At 37.6% G+C, this 17,882-nt stretch overlaps 1 protein-coding gene across 6 annotated transcripts in view; it reads left to right on the top strand.

The window, feature by feature from the left end:
- Positions 1–17,882, top strand: part of WDPCP (WD repeat containing planar cell polarity effector) — a 304,438-nt gene that overhangs the window by 196,811 nt on the left and 89,745 nt on the right. Inside the window, exon 13 of one of the 6 annotated variants that reach the window (XM_059891307.1) lies at positions 103–383. The exons of the other annotated variants lie outside the window; for them this stretch is intronic. Within the exon in view, the coding sequence (XP_059747290.1) occupies positions 103–124 (22 nt within the window). The 3' untranslated portion in view covers positions 125–383. Of the gene's footprint in view, positions 1–102; positions 384–17,882 lie in introns of those variants that run through there. 6 annotated transcript variants of the gene reach the window in all.

The following is a 17,882-nucleotide window of genomic DNA, read 5'->3' as shown; positions in this document are numbered from 1 at the left end:
TCCATAATATGTCTATCTCTTTTCTAATAGTCTGTCCCTTAAGAGAAAAACAAATCAGCTCTTGATATGCTTTCTTTAATTTGTATTTGTTTTCCTATTCAGGACTATACTGGAGTATCATTGAGGTCTTTTACATCATCAGTACACTTGAATAAAATTGTCCCTTTAATATGAAAGCAAAAATTACCAGCTTTGTAAAGTTATTTTAAAAATATTAATTGTACTCTTAAGAACAGAGAAATGTTTAATTGCAGCTAAAATAAATGTGCTATAAAGTTATAAGACAGTCTGCTGGTTTGCTTTACTTTCAGAATTACTATAGAGAGATTTGTCCATTGTTTTCCTATATAATGTAGCAAGTTGCTAGCTTCACTGTGTCTCATTTTCTCCCCTTTAAATTCCTTTAATTCCTTTAGTCTTAAGGATTATATGAAAAATTAGGTAGTGTCAAGAAATTACTCTGAGACAGATGCTATAGAAGTTGAAGGAGAAGAATATAGAGCATATTCTCTATATATAAAATGAAAAAAATGGGTGGAAGATGAATGGATGGATGGAGATAAATAACTAGCCAGTTACTTTAGAGATACACCTAAATATATCAATGCTAGTAGTAAAAACAGGGAAGTGTTTAGAATAAAATTTAGGATATTGTGGAGTGGGTTAAGAGAAATATGAGAGAATAAGCCCATGGGAGCCTCCAAGGTATTAGTAATATTCCTTTTCTTAAAGTGAATGCAGTATATATTAAGGTCCATTAAAAAGTATTTATCTTTTAGCTGAAAGTATACATTTTGTATACTTTATTATATGATATATTTTATAATAGAAAGTAATAGAATTTTCAGTTGCTACATCCAGTCGAACTGGGTTTCAATTTTACTTCTAGTGTACTCTAACTGTTACAGTTCTTTTTAACTCAGGAAATTTCTGAGTTTATCAATTGACAAATGAGTAAACTATTTATAAAGTGGCACTTTGATCTCTACTGAACAGTGAAACCTTTGGAAAACAGTCTTTTTAGAAGCTAGAAATGTTAATATATTGTGTATGTTATGACCTACAATTGAATGTTGCCTTTTTATCTGAATGACTTCGGTATATTCCAAGAGATCCTTCACCCTAAATGAAGCAGTGTTATATCTCTAAACATATACATCTTCATGACAAAGATACTGAAACTGCCATCACATTTATTTGGACTTAGGGCTTTATTCTTTGCTCTATTATTCTACTTTCCTTGTTTCTAGGGAAAATTAATTAATTCACCTCTTGCCTGAAGAGCATAAAAAGATTAACATTAATGAAGCTGACATTCTGGTGGCAGATTCTTGGTGGCCTCACTGTCTCCGGCCTGTCTGATTTTATGTAGTGATTTGGTTGTGCATAAGTATCACATTTTATAATGCTGCTGGCTTTAGAATACTCATATCCTACTAATATTCACACGTTCTACTAATGTGCAATTTTCTCATTGATTTTTCTCAGACATAGTATTCTAATTATTATTTGGATGTATTTTGATGAGGTGACTATTACTATCATTATTATTAGACTGTAGCTTATCTGTGTGATTACATCTGAAATTGAACATTGTCTCTTAGGAATATACTAGGTTTTTCATGTTTCCTTTTTTGTATGCTTTCCATTGTTTCAGTTATAAGGAATGTTTGGTAGTTCTTTTGACAGTAGGCTATACATGGCATTAGAAAAAAGAAACATTAGAAGAAATTGAATGAGATAGCTTAGGTTAGAACCATCCTTTTGTTTACTCTGCCAACAAGAAGCTCTCCTGCGTAAGTGAAGAGGAAAAGGCCAAGTACGATTTTGTATTTGTGAAGCACTAGAATCGCATCACTTTTTCACTTTTTTCTGGACTTTGCTAGCCAGTATTTTAATACTCTTAAAAAAAGTTATTAGATAATGGAATAAGTACTAACAGTGAAGATCATCATAAAGTAAAGATGAAGAAAAGGAGCACCATGCAGAGTAGGGATATATCTAAGATCACTCGCTGGTTAAGCTGAGGACTCAGATTGCTTAAGTCCAGATTAAAAAAAGAATAAAATACTACATTGATTTTAATATCAAAAAGTATATAGTGAGGTCATAGTATGAGTTTGTGCTGATATACACATATACTGTGTGGGCTTTTAAAACAAATGTTTTGGTTTACAGTTTTGTTTTTATCTTGATAGTAGTAGAAGTCCAGAGACAGCTTTTTGTTTCTTGACCTTTTTTGTCTTGAGCAAATATGAAACGTATTTTGACAGCCTTCCTTCAAATCCAAATGAATCTAAATTTTGAAACTTACTTCTCATGTCCTTTACTGACAACTTTTTTTATGTGTTCAAAGTGGTCAGTGTTCATTAAAGAAATGCTCCTTATCAGTGTAAATAATTGCTCCTAACATTAAAGACAGAAATCAGTAGAAGTACAATCTTGATATGGTAGCTAAATAAGGTGATTGTTACAATAAAATTTTAAAAGAGATTGTACAGCTCAATTCACAAAACCATTAAGCTGGAAGAACTGACCTATAGAATGTGACTTAAAAAAATTCAGTGTGTTATCCTTTACTCTCACACTCCAAATACTCTGACACCAAATATGTGGGGTTTTTCCTCCACACCTACCAATTCTCTGACACCAGCTCTACAGTTCAGTTCAATTCTGATACTAACCAGAGTTAACTCAGATCCCACATTATTAAGAGCTCAGTCTTGTAAGATTATCCCTACTTCATATGCCATGTAGATTCCCAAGTTACCTGCAATTTCTGTCTGACTTGTCTACAAATCGTACGTTCCTACCATCCCCTCCACATGTTTAATAGTATATTAGAGTAGCTCATAGAACCCAGGAAAATAGAGCTTGCTTACTATTGGCAATATTTTAAAGGATACAAATAAAAGCCAGAGAGAGAGATGCATAGGGCAAATAATGTGGGAAAGGACTCGAAGCCTCCATGCCCTCCAAGTGTACCACCTTCCCTGCTCCTCCACACTTTCAGTCCAGAAGCTCTCTGAATCTCCTCCTTTTGAGTATTTATGGAGGCTGCATTACATAGGCATGATTGGTGAAATAATTGGCTACTGGTGATTAATTCAACCTCTAGCTCCCCTTTCTTCCCTTTTCCCCAGAAGTTCAGGAGTGAGGCTAAAGTTCTGCTAATCATGTGGTTGATTTCCCTCACTTCAGCCCCTATCTGTAGAGGCTTTTAGAAAGTCAACTCATCAATCTAAACTCAGGTATGGTTGAAAGGGGATTGTTATGAGTAACAAAAGACTTTCTTTTCATCTTTTTTGGCTCTGTATCACTTAGGAAGTTTCAGGAAGCTCCTTTGTCACAAACAGGACAAAGATCTAATATATATTTCATATTACTATAAATCACAATATCATAGAAGGAAGATGTAAGTTTGCCTAAATTAAGTTCGAAAGGTGATTGTTCATTTCTCTGCTTCCATAAAATTGAATACTCTTCCAGAACTGCTGAATAAGGAAGTATTAGCAAGTAAGAGCTTTTCACTATAAACAAATAGGAACTATAAGAAAATTCCTAGATAATGATGAAATAAAAGGGAAAGCATTTCAAATGAATGTGCCACATATGAAGCTTATTTTACTATATATTATGTCAACTTTCCTGGATGTTTGAAAATTTGTATAATACTGGAAGATGATGTGTATTATCTTGGAGTCAATATTTATACTTAGAATTTGGGGGAAAGTAATCTCTTAGAAATGACTCTTGGCTTATGAAAAGTATGTATGTTAGGCAAAAAGAAACTGTTAACCAGTTTGATTTTTAAATGGCTTTATAAAATTTACTTTTTACTAATAAAGCACACTCAGTAAATAAAACAATTTTTCTATGAAGTCAATTCAAAGAGCATAAATACTAAAACAGTTACCTAAGAATATTTAGAGAATAAGAATGATCTACAGAGAAAAACTTACTAGTCAGACCACCTATTTAATAGATAATATATTTAAAATATTTGTTTGAAGCATGGTTGAGCTGGCAGGAAACTTAGGGAAACAACTCATAGGTTGAAATGACAAGGATGTTTGATTCCATAAGAGTAGGCAAAGTCACAGTTTGTTTTGAGGGCATTTGCTGGCACCTGGCAGTGAGGTGCTTGGTTTATAAAGGCGGTGTACTCAGAGGATTGGAGATAAAGCCTAGGGCTCAAGCAGAATGGGAAATTGGATCAGGGATTCCCACATCAATTTAGGACCCTTGAAGGGCAGCATCTTCCTTGAGAGATCTAAAAATAAGGAAGGCATGAGATGCAGGAAGGAATGGTTAAACCTGTGGGAGCCTAAACAAAAAGTGATCATGTAAAACATAAACACTGATGTCTAATTCAAGTGATTAAAATTAAGATAAAATCCTGGATATGATAACATATAAATCAGAAGAGAAGTGAAAAAGTTAAAGCATTCTAAGGTTCCTGACTTTTAAAGTGAAGGTAGAGATACTTATTAATACCAGATTTTATAAGTAAAAGATACATGGTAAAATTTCTGGAGTGCTCACTGAAAGAACAGAATAGACTGTATAATTTTCATACAAATAGAAAGAAAATATTGGATAAGGGAAAAAATAATTGAATCCCAAAGAAGGCAAGAATTGGAGGAGGGTTCATCATGAAGCGAGGAAAACCATAAAAAAAGATGAAAACCAGAAACACAATAATAGTAGAAATGAATTTTAAAAATCAATAATCACTGTCAGTGTAAGTAGATTAAAATTTTCATTTGCAGAGATTGTTGAAACAGTTTTTTCTAAGTTTTTACAAGAGACACTTAAAACATAGGAAGTTTAAAAGCTGGAGAATGGGTAAAAAATTATACTAGGTCAAAAGAGAGCTAGTAATGTTATATAAATAGTCTCTAAAGCAAAATCAGTAGTATAGATTACTAGAGATTGATATCAATAGAAAAATCAATTGATATAACAGTTCTAAATGTGTACAATTACACATAAAATAAAAATTGACAAATCAACTTTTCACAGTTAAAATTTTAATTCCTTTGGTGTGGTAATTGATAGATTAAGTGAACAAAGTATCATTAAGGAAATAGAGAATACTGATGTAATGGACATGTATACAGTACTGTTGCTTCCTGACCTGCATATAGGTTTCTCAAGAGGCAGGTCAGGTGGTCTGGTGTTCCCATGTCTTTCAGAATTTTCCACAGTTTATTGTGATCCACACAGTCAAAGGCTTTGGCATAGTCAATAAAGCAGAAATAGATGTTTTTCTGGAACTCTCTTGCTTTTTCCATGATCCAGCGGATGTTGGCAATTTGATCTCTGGTTCCTCTGTCTTTTTTAAAACCAGCTTGAACATCTGGAAGTTCACGGTTCACATATTGCTGAAGCCTGGCTTGGAGAATTTTGAGCATTACTTTACTAGCGTGTGAGATGACTGTAATTGTGCAGTAGTTTGAGCATTCTTTGGCATTGCCTTTCTTTGGGATTGGAATGAAAACTGACCTTTTCCAGTCCCGATGCCACTGCTGAGTTTTCCACATTTGTTGGCATGTTGAGTGCAGCACTTTCACAGCATCATCATTCAGGATTTGAAATAGCTCAACTGGAATTCCACACCTCCACTAGCTTTGTTCATAGTGATGCTTTCTAAGGCCCACTTGACTTCACATTCCAGGATGTCCAGCTCTAGGTGAGTGATCTCAATATGAGAATTGGACTGTGAAGAAAGCTGATCGCCAAAGAATTGATGCTTTTGAAGTGTGGTGTTGGAGAAGACTCTTGAGAGTCCCTTGGACTGCAAGGAGATCAGTCCTGGGTGTTCATTGGAAGGAGTGATGCTGAAGCTGAAACTCCAGTACTTGGCCACCTCATGCAGAGAGTTGACTCATTGGAAAAGAACCTGATGCTGGGAGGGGTTGGGGGCTGGAGGAGAAGGGAATGACAGAGGATGAGATGGTTGGATGGCATCACAGACTCGACGCACATGAGTTTAGGTGAACTCCGGGAGTTGGTGATGGACAGGGAGGCCTGGCGTGCTGCGATTCATGGGGTCGCAAGGAGTTGGACACGACTGAGCGACTGAACTGAACTGATACAGTACTGTATACAACTGGAGACTATACTTTTTTCATAAACACAAACAGTTTAAAAAACTAAAAACTAGACTTATTGCAGTGATCATTTTATAATGTACAGAGATATCAAATCACAACAGTAGATCACTTATACTTGTTTTTTAAAAAGCACCATGTAATTTAAGAAAATACTGGTAAAATAAGCCTAAAAAAAGTAAAAGGAAAGCAATATGTTCAGAAATTAATGTATCAACAAATTACAGAAGTGAGTAAATAAAGCTAAGCATTTGTTCTTTGACATGATTGGTAAAATAGAAAATAGTGAACAATACTAAGGGATATAAAAGGGATCTAATGTTACACATGTCAGAAATTTTTAAAAATTAGAGAATACTATGAATAACTTCATTACAGAAAAACTTGAAAATTAGATGAAATTTGTTTAAAAAAATAAAAATAAAGCTGACTGAAAAATAGAATATCTGAATAACCATTAATGGATTAATGAAATTAATGAATTAATGAAATTAAATTAGTAATTAACACTTTTCCCACTAGTAAGCCAGTCCCAAAGTGTTTTTAACAAATGAGGGTCTACATTATACTTACACTTTTTCTTCATTGTGTTTCTTTTAGTTGTTTTTTTAAATGCATACTTATTTACATTGTTGCATGTAAAATTAAAAAAAAAAACCCTGGATTCACTATGATGATCTTGTAAGAGACTTATTCGATATGGTAATTATATTTGAAGATTGACTCTAGAAAGTGACTCTTACATGTGAGCAGACCTTTTTAGGAAAAGGATCAAAGAACAAAATGGAAAAATAGCAGAAGGGAACAAGGACAAAACCTTAAGGCCTTTAACTGAAAACCCCTAGATAAGTTTGCTTTTTTACAGATGAAGGAGCTTATTTTCATGTGGGCCCAGTTAGGGCTGTTTGGAAATGAAAACTGTGGGTATAGGGGAACTTGAGATTCTTGCCAAGCAGTGAGGAAAGTTCTACCATATTGACAGTTTGAAAAAACATTGTGATGCTAATCAGTAAAATAGTAAACCAAACAAAATTGGTTCAGGATAAGTACAAATAACTTGAAGGCCATTTCATGAACAGATTCATGAAGTCTGTTTCAACAGACTTGGTTCTTCTTCCTCAAGGTTCCTCTTTTAGAACTAATCCTCTTTTGCTCTTTGATCCTTTTCCTAAACAAAGGTCTGTAACTGTAATCAGTTCAGTTCAGTTCATAGTTACTCAGGGAATGGCCCAAAGCATCCAAACTGTGTTACATTTGGCAGTATGGCTTTCCTTTATAGCATCGCTTCCCTATATATATATATATATATATATATATATATATATATATATATATAAATATACCAGTGAAATAAGTCCTTCAGTTCAGTTCAGTTCAGTTGCTCAGTCGTGCACGACTCTTTGCGACCCCATGAATCGCAGCACGCCAGGCCTCCCTGTCCATCACCAACTCCCAGAGTTCACACAAACTCATGTCCATCGAGTCAGTGATGCCATCCAGCCATCTCATCCTCTGTCATTCCCTTCTCCTCCTGCCCCCAATCCCTCCCAGCATCAGAGTCTTTTCCAATGAGTCAACTCTTCGCATGAGGTGGCCAAAGTACTGGAGTTTCAGCTTTAGCATCATTCCTTCCAAAGAACACCCAGGACCGATCTCCTTTAGAATGGACTGGTTGGATCTCCTTGCAGTCCAAGGGACTCTCAAGAGTCTTCTCCAACACCATAGTTCAAAAGCATCAATTCTTCAGTGCTCAGCCTTCTTCACAGTCCAACTCTCACATCCAAACATGACTACTGGAAAAACCATAGCCTTGACTAGACAGACCTTTGTTGGCAAAGTAATGTCTCTGCTTTTGAATATGCTGTCTAGGTTGGTCATAACTTTCCTTCCAAGGAGTAAGCATCTTTTAATTTCATGACTGCAGTCACCATCTGTAGTGATTTTGGAGCCCCCCAAAATAAAGTCTGATGCTGTTTCCACTGTTTCCCCATCTATTTCCCATGAAGTGATGGGACCGGATGCCATGATCTTAGTTTTCTGAATTTTACTTACATTGCTCACATTCTCTCTCAGATATTATGTCTAAAAATAAAAATGGGTAAAACTCACATTATTATAAGGAAAATCATGATTGTTTAAAAAGCTACGATAATAACCATTCTTTTCCACTTGAATTACTGTAATGGCCTGAGAACTCTCCGTTGTCCAATGTGAAAGAAATATACTAGATTCTTTATAGAGGTTAAGAATAGTGATAGTTTGCTTATTAGGCATTATATTGAATAGATGAATCTTAAGACTTTTTTTCACCCCAGTCATTACTGTTTTCATTTGTGATGTACAAAATTCATTTTATGCCTAAATTCTAGTTGAGTTGTTTTTTCAGAACTATTTATTCTTATTTTCTCTTGGATATTAACTCTCCATGGTCTTCTCTGTTACTCTTCTTCAATGAATGATTTCCTGGGCCTGGGCAAAAGGCCACATTTATAAGTGAGGAAACTGTGTCTGCAGGTTTGACACTTCTGACCAAGACAGTTGTTGACCTTAAACTCCAGACTTGCCCCAACTGATGGCCTCCTTCTGCTTCTTGTCATGAAGTCTTAACTCTCTTTAGTTTAGCAGATGAAAGTGGTTAAAAAACACTAGGATGTATTCACATTAACTGTATTAAGTACATGGCCTCTGGGCACATTTGAGTGTAGCACCTAGCCACAACTGGTATGTACTCAGGATGACTATGGACATGTAACATAGACCATGTAACACAGTTATAGCTATTTTAAAGCTGTGGTGTGAAGACACCCTTTATCAACAATGCAAAAATCAGAGATGTCTTCTCTGATAGTGAAGGACATACATGATCTGCAAATTGTGGCTATTGAGAGAGATGATTCTTGGCTACTGAGTACTTTATAAAGCCTAGGAGAAATTCTAACCTGTTGAGGTCTGAAAAAGAGACATGCAAAGAAGATACAATCAATAATTTATTAGGCAGATTGTATATATCTGCAGATCTCATAGCTCAAGGAAAGACCATGATAGAGTATAATAAATGAACCTCAATAAATAAGTGGAGAAGGCAATGGCAACCCACTCCAGTGCTCTTGCCTGGAAAATCCCATGGACGGAGGCGCCTGGTAGGCTGCAGTCCATGAGGTCGCGAAGAGTCTGACACGACTGAGCGACTTCACTTTCACTTTTCACTTTCATGCATTGGAGAAGGAAATGGCAACCCACTCCAGTGTTCATGCCTGGAGAATCCCAGGGACTGTGGAGCCTGGTGGGCTGCCGTCTATGGGGTCACACAGAGTCAGACACGACTGAAGCAACTTAGCAGCAGCAGCAATAAATAAGTTTCAGAATATGTTTATTTTTATGTGAAATGCTTCTTGTGTGTTTGGTAAAGTATAAATATAACAATAATTCTTTACTCTTTTATTACATTTTAAACTTATTAGAACTCAAAAAACTATGAACAGATGTTGTAACCTTATTTCTACTTATAGTAAGTATTGGCACCTGTTTGTCATATTCTAGAGTAGACAGGATAAGTACCATTTGGTTCCAACTCTTTAAATTCTCCTCACTTCCATTTTGCTTTCCCCTGATAACCATGGTCAAATAATAAAATATTCAGCTTGCTATATAGGTTCTGATTCTTATTAACTATCATAAAATTTTATATAAAGAGGTGCTTGACTTTTGTCAGTACCTGGAGAACTAAGGAGCATCTATCTAAATTTTAGGGATGTAAGGCAATGGCACCCCACTCCAGAGTTCTTGCCTGGAGAATCCCAGGGATAGGGGAGCCTGGTGGACTGCCATCTCTGGGGTCGCACAGAGTCGGACACGACTGAAGTGACTTAGCAGCAGCAGCAGCAACAAATATTAGCTTCCCTCAAAAAGGTAACATATGTGCCTCAGAAGTGTTGATATGACTGAAAAAAAAGACATTACTTTGATGAAATCTTTCTTGAACACTGATCACATGTGGTTATTGCTCTGAGAGAATATGTATTTGTCTTTTATTTCATAGATTTTATAAACAAATGTTGTTTAAACCTAAAGCTCTCCCATGAATTCAGCTCTTCCTGATCCACAGGACTGCATACTGTCATTGCAGTTTAGAACATTATGCTACATTTTGGCCTAAATAAAAGTAACTTCCTGATTGTAGAAGTAATAGATGATTTCCTTCACAGTATAGTATCATTGCTTTCTTCTTTTCATGTCAGTAAAAATAGATTCACATCATGCATTATAAAGATGTAGCACCAGCCATCCTCTTATTCATGGACATGGACTACTTCCAAATTTTTGTTACTTTGAGCAATGCTGTTAATAGACACGATATTCATGTAACTTCATGAGTGTATTCATGCACACACACAGACATGCACACACACACATGTATGTGTGCATTTATCTGATTATTTCCTGAGAGTGAATTCCTATAAGTGAAATTTCCTAGTCAGAAGTTATTCACACTTATAAGATTCTTGATATATTTTTGTCAATTATTCCTGTCACCATTTTGTCAAATTAGTCATCATAACCACAGTTGAGATAATATCTTAAAGTGATGACAAATAGGTGAAATTTGGCACCTTGCTGCTTTAATTTTTGTTGTATTCTTATTTAAAACTTTTAGGTAATAAACTTTATTGTTTAGAGTGATGAAATTTGAGGCAAACTATATGCAGATGACACCACCCTTATGGCAGAAAGTGAAGAGGAACTAAAAAGCCTCTTGATGAAAGTGAAAGTGGAGAGTGAAAAAGTTGGCTTTAAGCTCAACATTCAGAAAACGAAGATCATGGCATCCGGTCCCATCACTTCATGGGAAATAGATGGGGAAACAGTGGAAACAGTGTCATACTTTATTTTTCTGGGCTCCAAAATCACTACAGATGGTGACTGCAGCCATGAAGTTAAAAGACGTTTACTCCTTGGAAGGAAAGTTATGACCAACCTAGATAGCATATTCAAAAGCAGAGACATTACTTTGCCAACAAAGGTTCGTCTAGTCAAGGCTACGGTTTTTCCTGTGGTCATGTATGCATGTGAGAGTTGGACTGTGAAGAAGGCTGAGCGCCGAAGAATTGATGCTTTTGAACTGTGGTGTTGGAGAAGACTCTTGAGAGTCCCTTGGACTGCAAGGAGATCCAACCAGTCCATTCTGAAGGAGATCAGCCCTGGGATTTCTTTGGAAGGAATGATGCTAAAGCTGAAACTCCAGTACTTTGGCCACCTCATGCGAAGAGTTGACTCATTGGAAAAGACTGATGCTGGGAGGGACTGGGGGCAGGAGGAGAAGGGGACGACATAGGATGAGATGGCTGGATGGCATCACTGACTCGATGGACGTGAGTCTGGGTGAACTCCGGGAGTTGGTGATGGACAGGGAGGCCTGGTGTGCTGTGATTCATGGGGTTGCAAAGAGTCGGACACGACTGAGTGACTGATCTGATCTGATCTGATCTGAGAGGAAAATCTGGAGGTTTCCAATATACGCTCTCTCCCTAACCTGCTTTAATATTGATCTTTTTTTTTTCTACTAGTGGTTATAAGCATACATTTTCATATATAGACATGTGTATATATATAAAAGCTATTTGTATTTTGTGAAAGATTACTATTTAATCTGTGCTGGTTAAAGGACTTTATACATGATCACCTTTAATCTTCACATCATAATATGTAAGCATGTATTATCCTTGTTTTATAGATGAGGATATTCAGGAAGATTGACTAACTTGTTCAATATTTATATATATGTGGCAGACCAGGATTGTAACTTGAGTCCATCTTACCTCAAAGTCTCAGTTCAGTTCAGCTCAGTCACTCAGTCATGTCTGACTCTTTGCGACCCCATGGACTGCAGCACACCAGGCTTCCCTGTCCATCACCAACTCCTGGAGTTTGCTCAAACTCATGTCCATCAAGTCGGTGATGCCATCCAACCATCTTATCCTCTGTCGTCCCCTTCTCCTCCCGCCTTCAATCTTTCCCAGCATCAGGGTCTTTTCAAATGAATCAGTTCTTCAAATCAGGTGGCCAAAGTACTGGAGTTTCAGCTTCAGCATCAGTCTTTCTAATGAGTATTCAGGACTGGTTTCCTTTAGGATGGACTGGTTGGGTCTCCTTGCAGTCTAAGGGACTCTCAAGAGTCTTCTCCAGCACCACAGTTCAAAAGCATCAATTCTTCAGTGCTCAGCTTTCTTTATAGTCCAAGTCTCACATCCTTACATGACTACTGGAAAAACCATTGCTTTGACTAGATGGACCTTTGTTGGCAAAGTAACGTCTCTGCTTTTTAAAATGCTGTCTACATTGGTTATAACTTTTCTTCCAAGGAGCAAGCGTCTTTTAATTTCTTACACTGTTGGTGGGAATGCAAACTAGTACAGCCACTATGGAGAACAGTGTGGAGATTCCTTAAAAAACTGGAAATAGAACTGCCTTATGATCCAGCAACCCCACTGCTGGGCATACACACTGAGAAAACCAGAAGGGAAAGAGACACGTGTACCCCAATGTTCATCGCAGCACTGTTTATAATAGCCAAGACATGGAAGCAACCTAGATGTCCATCAGCAGATGAATGGATAAGAAAGCTGTGGTACATATACACAATGGAGTATTACTCAGCCATTAAAAAGAATACATTTGAATCAGTTCTAATGAGGTGGATGAAACTGGAGCCTATTATACAGAGTGAAGTAAGCCAGAAGGAAAAACATAAATACAGTATACTAACGCATATATATGGAATTTAGAAAGATGGTAACAATAACCCGGTGTACGAGACAGCAAAAGAGACACTGATGTATAGAACAGTCTTATGGACTCTGTGGGAGAGGGAGAGGGTGGGAAGATTTGGGAGAATGGCAATGAAACATGTAGAATATCATGTAGGAAACGAGTTGCCAGTCCAGGTTCGATGCATGATGCTGGATGCTTGGGGCTGGTACACTGGGACGGCCCAGAGGGATGGTATGGGGAGGGAGGAGGGAGGAGGGTTCGGGATGGGGAACACATGTATACCTGTGGTGGATTCATTTTGATGTTTGGCAAAACTAATACAATTATGTAAAGTTTAAAAATAAAATAAAATTAGAAAAAAAAAATAGAAAAAAAAAAATTTTCATGGCTGCAGTCACCATCTGCAGTGATTTTGGAGCCCCCCAAAATAAAGTCTCTCAATGTTTCCACTGTTTCCCTATCTATTTGCCATGAAGTGATGGGACCTGAAGCTGTGATCTTCATTTTCTGAATGTTGAGTTTTAGCCAGCTTTTTCACTCTCCTTTTTCACTTTCATCAATAGGCTTTTTAGTTCTTCTTCACTTTCTGCCATAAGGGTGGTATCATCTGCATATCTGGGGTTATTGGTATTTCTCCCAGCAATCTTGATTCCAGCTTGTGCTTCATCCAGCCCAGTGTTTCTCATGATGTACTCTGTATATAAGTTAAATAAGCAGGATGACAATATACAGCCTTGACGTTCTACTTTCCCAATTTGGAACCAGTCTATTGTTCCATGTCCAGTTCTAACTGTTGCTTCCTGACCTGCATACAGATGTCTCAAGAGGCAGGTCAGGTGATCTGGTATTCCCATCTCTTTCAGAATTTTCCACAGTTTGTTGCTTCAGATTAATAGGCCATTTTCAGTGTTAGTGCTGATACTTTTAAACGGTATTATAACAAATATCATGGACTGAGTGGCTCATAAACAACAGGAGTTTATTTTCTATCATCTGGAGGTCTCAGGTCGAGGCACTAGCATGGCCATGTTCTGGTGAGGCCCCTCATCCTGGTTCACAGTCAGCACCCACCTCTGTGTCCTCACAGGTTTGAAGAGGTGAAAGCTCTCTCTAGGCCTCTGTTATGAGGACATGAATTCCACTCAAGAGGGCTCTACATCATCCAAAGGGCCCACCTAATGGTCCTGATACTTTCATGTTGGGAATTAGGTTTTTAACAGAAATTTGCTTAGGACACAAAACATAAGAAACATTTTTAAAAATTCAGAACTTAGGAGAGGTTTTGTGCTTTCTGCTGTAGGAGACACTGCTTCCAGTCTCCTCTCCTCTTTGCTAGTAAATCAGATTAAACCAGAACATTGCATGGTGTTCAAACTTTTGGCACCTGTATTTTTGAGTACAACTTTATATGATTCCCAGATTTATTCATCTCATGACAAATTAAACATGTTCTCAGTTTCTTTGTAGTCTGCTGTCAAGTTTTGATATTTTTAAAAATTATTCACTAACATTGAAAAAATGGCATATTAATCCAAAGCACATTTATTGCCATGTTAACTTATCACATAATTTCAATATAAAATATCACAAAATTTCAACATAAAATAGGTTGGAAGAGATTATATTGTTTTCATCTTTAAGATAAGAAATAGGAAGTACAGGAAAGTGTTAAATACTTAACATTGCTCCAACATGTCTCTAACCTAAATAGATAAGATATTCAGCATATTTTATTATTTCAAAACAGTATTTTATTGTATAACCAAATTTTCGGCTAGAAAACAGGGAAGGAAAGAAATGTCTAAAGCATACAAAACAGCTATTTGAATTTTTGAAGGTAAAAGGAGTGTAACAGAAACTTTAAATTGCTTTATTCTGCCTCGGTCAGTTCAGTTCAGTTGCTCAGTTGTGTCTGACTCTTTGCAACCCCATGAATCGCAGCACGCCAGGCTTCCCTGTCCACCACCAACTCCCAGAGTTCACCCAGACTCACGGCCATCGAGTCAGTGATGCCATCTAGCCATCTCATCCTCTGTCGTCCCCTTCTCCTCCTGCCCCCAATCCCTCCCAGCATCAAAGTCTTTTCCAGTGAGTCAACTCTTCGCATGAGGTGGCCAAAGTACTGGAGTTTCAGCTTTAGCATCATTCCTTCCAAAGAAATCCCAGGGCTGATCTCCTTCAGAATGGACTGGTTGGATCTCCCTGCAGTCCAAGGAACTCTCAAGAGTCTTCTCCAACACCACAGTTCAAAAGCATCTGCCTCAATAGTGCCTGGGAATTGCCAGACTTCCAAAGCCTTACATCAGTTCAGTTGTTCAGTCATGTCCAACTCCTTGCAACCCCATGGACTGCAGCACGCCAGGCCTCCCTGTCCATCACCAACTCCTCGAGTTTACCCAAATTCATGTCCATAGATTTGGTGGTGCCATCCACCATCTCATCCTCTGTCGTCCCTTTCTTTCCTGCCCTCAATCTTTCCCAGCATCAGTCTTTTCAAATGAGTCATCTCTTCACATCAGGTGGCCAAAGTATTAGAGTTTCAGCTTCAGCATCAGTCCTTCCAGTGAACACCCAGGAGTGATCTCCTTTCGGATGGACTGGTTGGACCTCCTTGCAGTACAAGGGACTCTCAAGAGTCTTCTCCAACACCACAGTTCAAAAGCATCGATCCTTAAAAAAAGCAGGAGTCTAATTTAGGGCCCACATGGAGCAGAGCTGTACCTATTTCAACATACTTTATAGGAGGCTTAGACCCCTAAAGAAGATGCAGAGTAGCACTCATCTGCTCACTGTGTAAACCTTAAACCAACACCTACCAGAAACTGGCGAGGGGTGGTTCAGTTACAGCTGTTAGAGATGGAGAATGTGAAAAAGGGAAGTATACAGTGTTAACAAGAGTGAATTCCTTACCCCATGAATTCTCAATTTTGGCCTTTTGGAAAAGAATGGCTGGGATCTAGTCTGTTTTCTGAATGTGATCTGGGAGAGCCTACAACTTTAATGAAGTGACCCTGGAATTGTTTTTTTTTTTTTTAATTGGCATATAGTTTATTTACAATGTTGTATTATTTTCTGGTGTAAAACAAAATGATTCAGGATAGATAACATACGTATGTACATGGGGCCTCCATAGTGGCTCAGTGGTAAAGAATCTGCCTGCCAATGCGGAGATGCAGGTTTGATCCCTGAATTGGAAAGATCCCTGGAGAAGGAAGTGGCAACCTACTCCAGTATTCTTGCCTGGGAAATCCCTTGGACAGAGGAGCCTGGTGGGCTACAGTCCATGGGGTAGCAAAGAGTCGGACACAACTTAGTGACTAAACAACAATATATATACATATATGTATATTCTTTATCATGTTCTTTTCCATTATAGTTCATTACAATATATTGAATATAATTCCCTGTGCTATACAATAGGACCTTGCTATTTATTTGTTTCCTATATAGAAGTTTGTTAATTAATTAATTAATTCCTCTCCCACCTCCTTTCCCCTCTGGTAACCATAAGTTTGTTTTCTATGTGAGTCGGTTTCCGTTGTGTAAATTTCATTTGAATCTATTTTAGATTCCACATTTAAGTGATAGCACATGTTATTTGTATTTCTTTGTCTGACTTCACCTAGTATGATAATCTCAAGGTTCATCCATGTTGCTGCAAATGGCATTAACTCACTCTTCACTAACTGAATAATATTCCATTGTGTATATATACCACATCTACTTTAACCATTACTATGTCGATGGACATTTAGGTTTCATGTCTTGGCTATTATAAAAAGTCCCACCATGAACACTGGGGTGCATGTATTTTTTAGTCAGAGTTTTGTCTGAGCATATGCCCAGGAGTGGGATTATAGGATCACAGGATCATATGGTAGCTCTGTTTTAGTTTTTTGAGGAATCCGCCCACTGTTCTAATAGTGGCTGCACCAGTTTAGATTACCACCAACAGTGTTGGAGGGTTCCTTGATCAAACCCTCTCCATCATTTATTATTTGTAGACTTTAAAATTTAATTTTTATTGTATATTGGTTTACAATGTTGTGTTAGTTTCAGGTGTAGCACAAAGAGATTGATTTATATATCCATTCTTTTTCACATTCTTTACCCATGCAGAATATTGAGCAAAATTCCCTGCGCTATAGAGTAGATCCCAGTTAATTATTTTATATGTAGTAGTATCAGTTCAGTCTCACAGTCATGTCTGTACCCCATGGCCTGAAGTACACCATGCCTCTCTGTCCACCACCAACTTCCAGAGTTTGCTCTAACTCATGTCTATTGAGTCGGTGACGTCATCAACCATCTCATCCTCTGTTGTCCCCTTCTCCTCCCGCCTTCAGTCTTTCCCAGCATCAGGGTCTTTTCCAAGGAGTCAGCTCTTCACATCAGGTGGCCAAAGTATTGGAGTTTCAGCTTCAGCATTAGTCCTTCTAATGAATTTTCAGGACTCATTGCCTTTAGGATGGACTGGTTGGATCTCCTTGCAGTCAAAAGGACTCTCAAGAGTTTTCTCCAACACCACAGTTCAAAAGCATCAATTCTTCCATGCTCAGCTTTCTTTATAGTCCAACTCTCACATCCATACATGACTACTGGAAAAACCACTGCTTTGACTAGACAGACCTTTGTCAGCAAAGTAACATCTCTGCTTTTTAATATGCTGTCTAGGTTGGTCATAGCTTTTCTTCCAAGGAGCAAGCGTCTTTTAATTTCATGGCTGCAGTCACCATCTGCAGTGATTTTGGAGCTCAAAAAAAAGTCTGTCACTGTTTCCATTGTTTCCCCATCTATTTGCTGTGAGGCGATGGGCCAGATGCCATGATCTTTGTTTTCTGAATGATGAGTTTTAAGCAAACCTTTTCACTCTTCTCTTTCACTTTCATTAAGAGGGTCTTTTGTTCTTCTTCACTTTCTCCCATAAGGGTAGTGTCATCTGTTTATCTGAGTTCATTGATATTTCTCCCAGTAATCTTGATTCCAGCTTGTGCTTCA

Source organism: Bos taurus, chromosome 11 (assembly GCF_002263795.3).
Source record: "Bos taurus isolate L1 Dominette 01449 registration number 42190680 breed Hereford chromosome 11, ARS-UCD2.0, whole genome shotgun sequence".
NCBI lineage: Eukaryota > Metazoa > Chordata > Mammalia > Artiodactyla > Bovidae > Bos > Bos taurus.
This window is presented reverse-complemented; position numbering and strand designations above follow the sequence as displayed.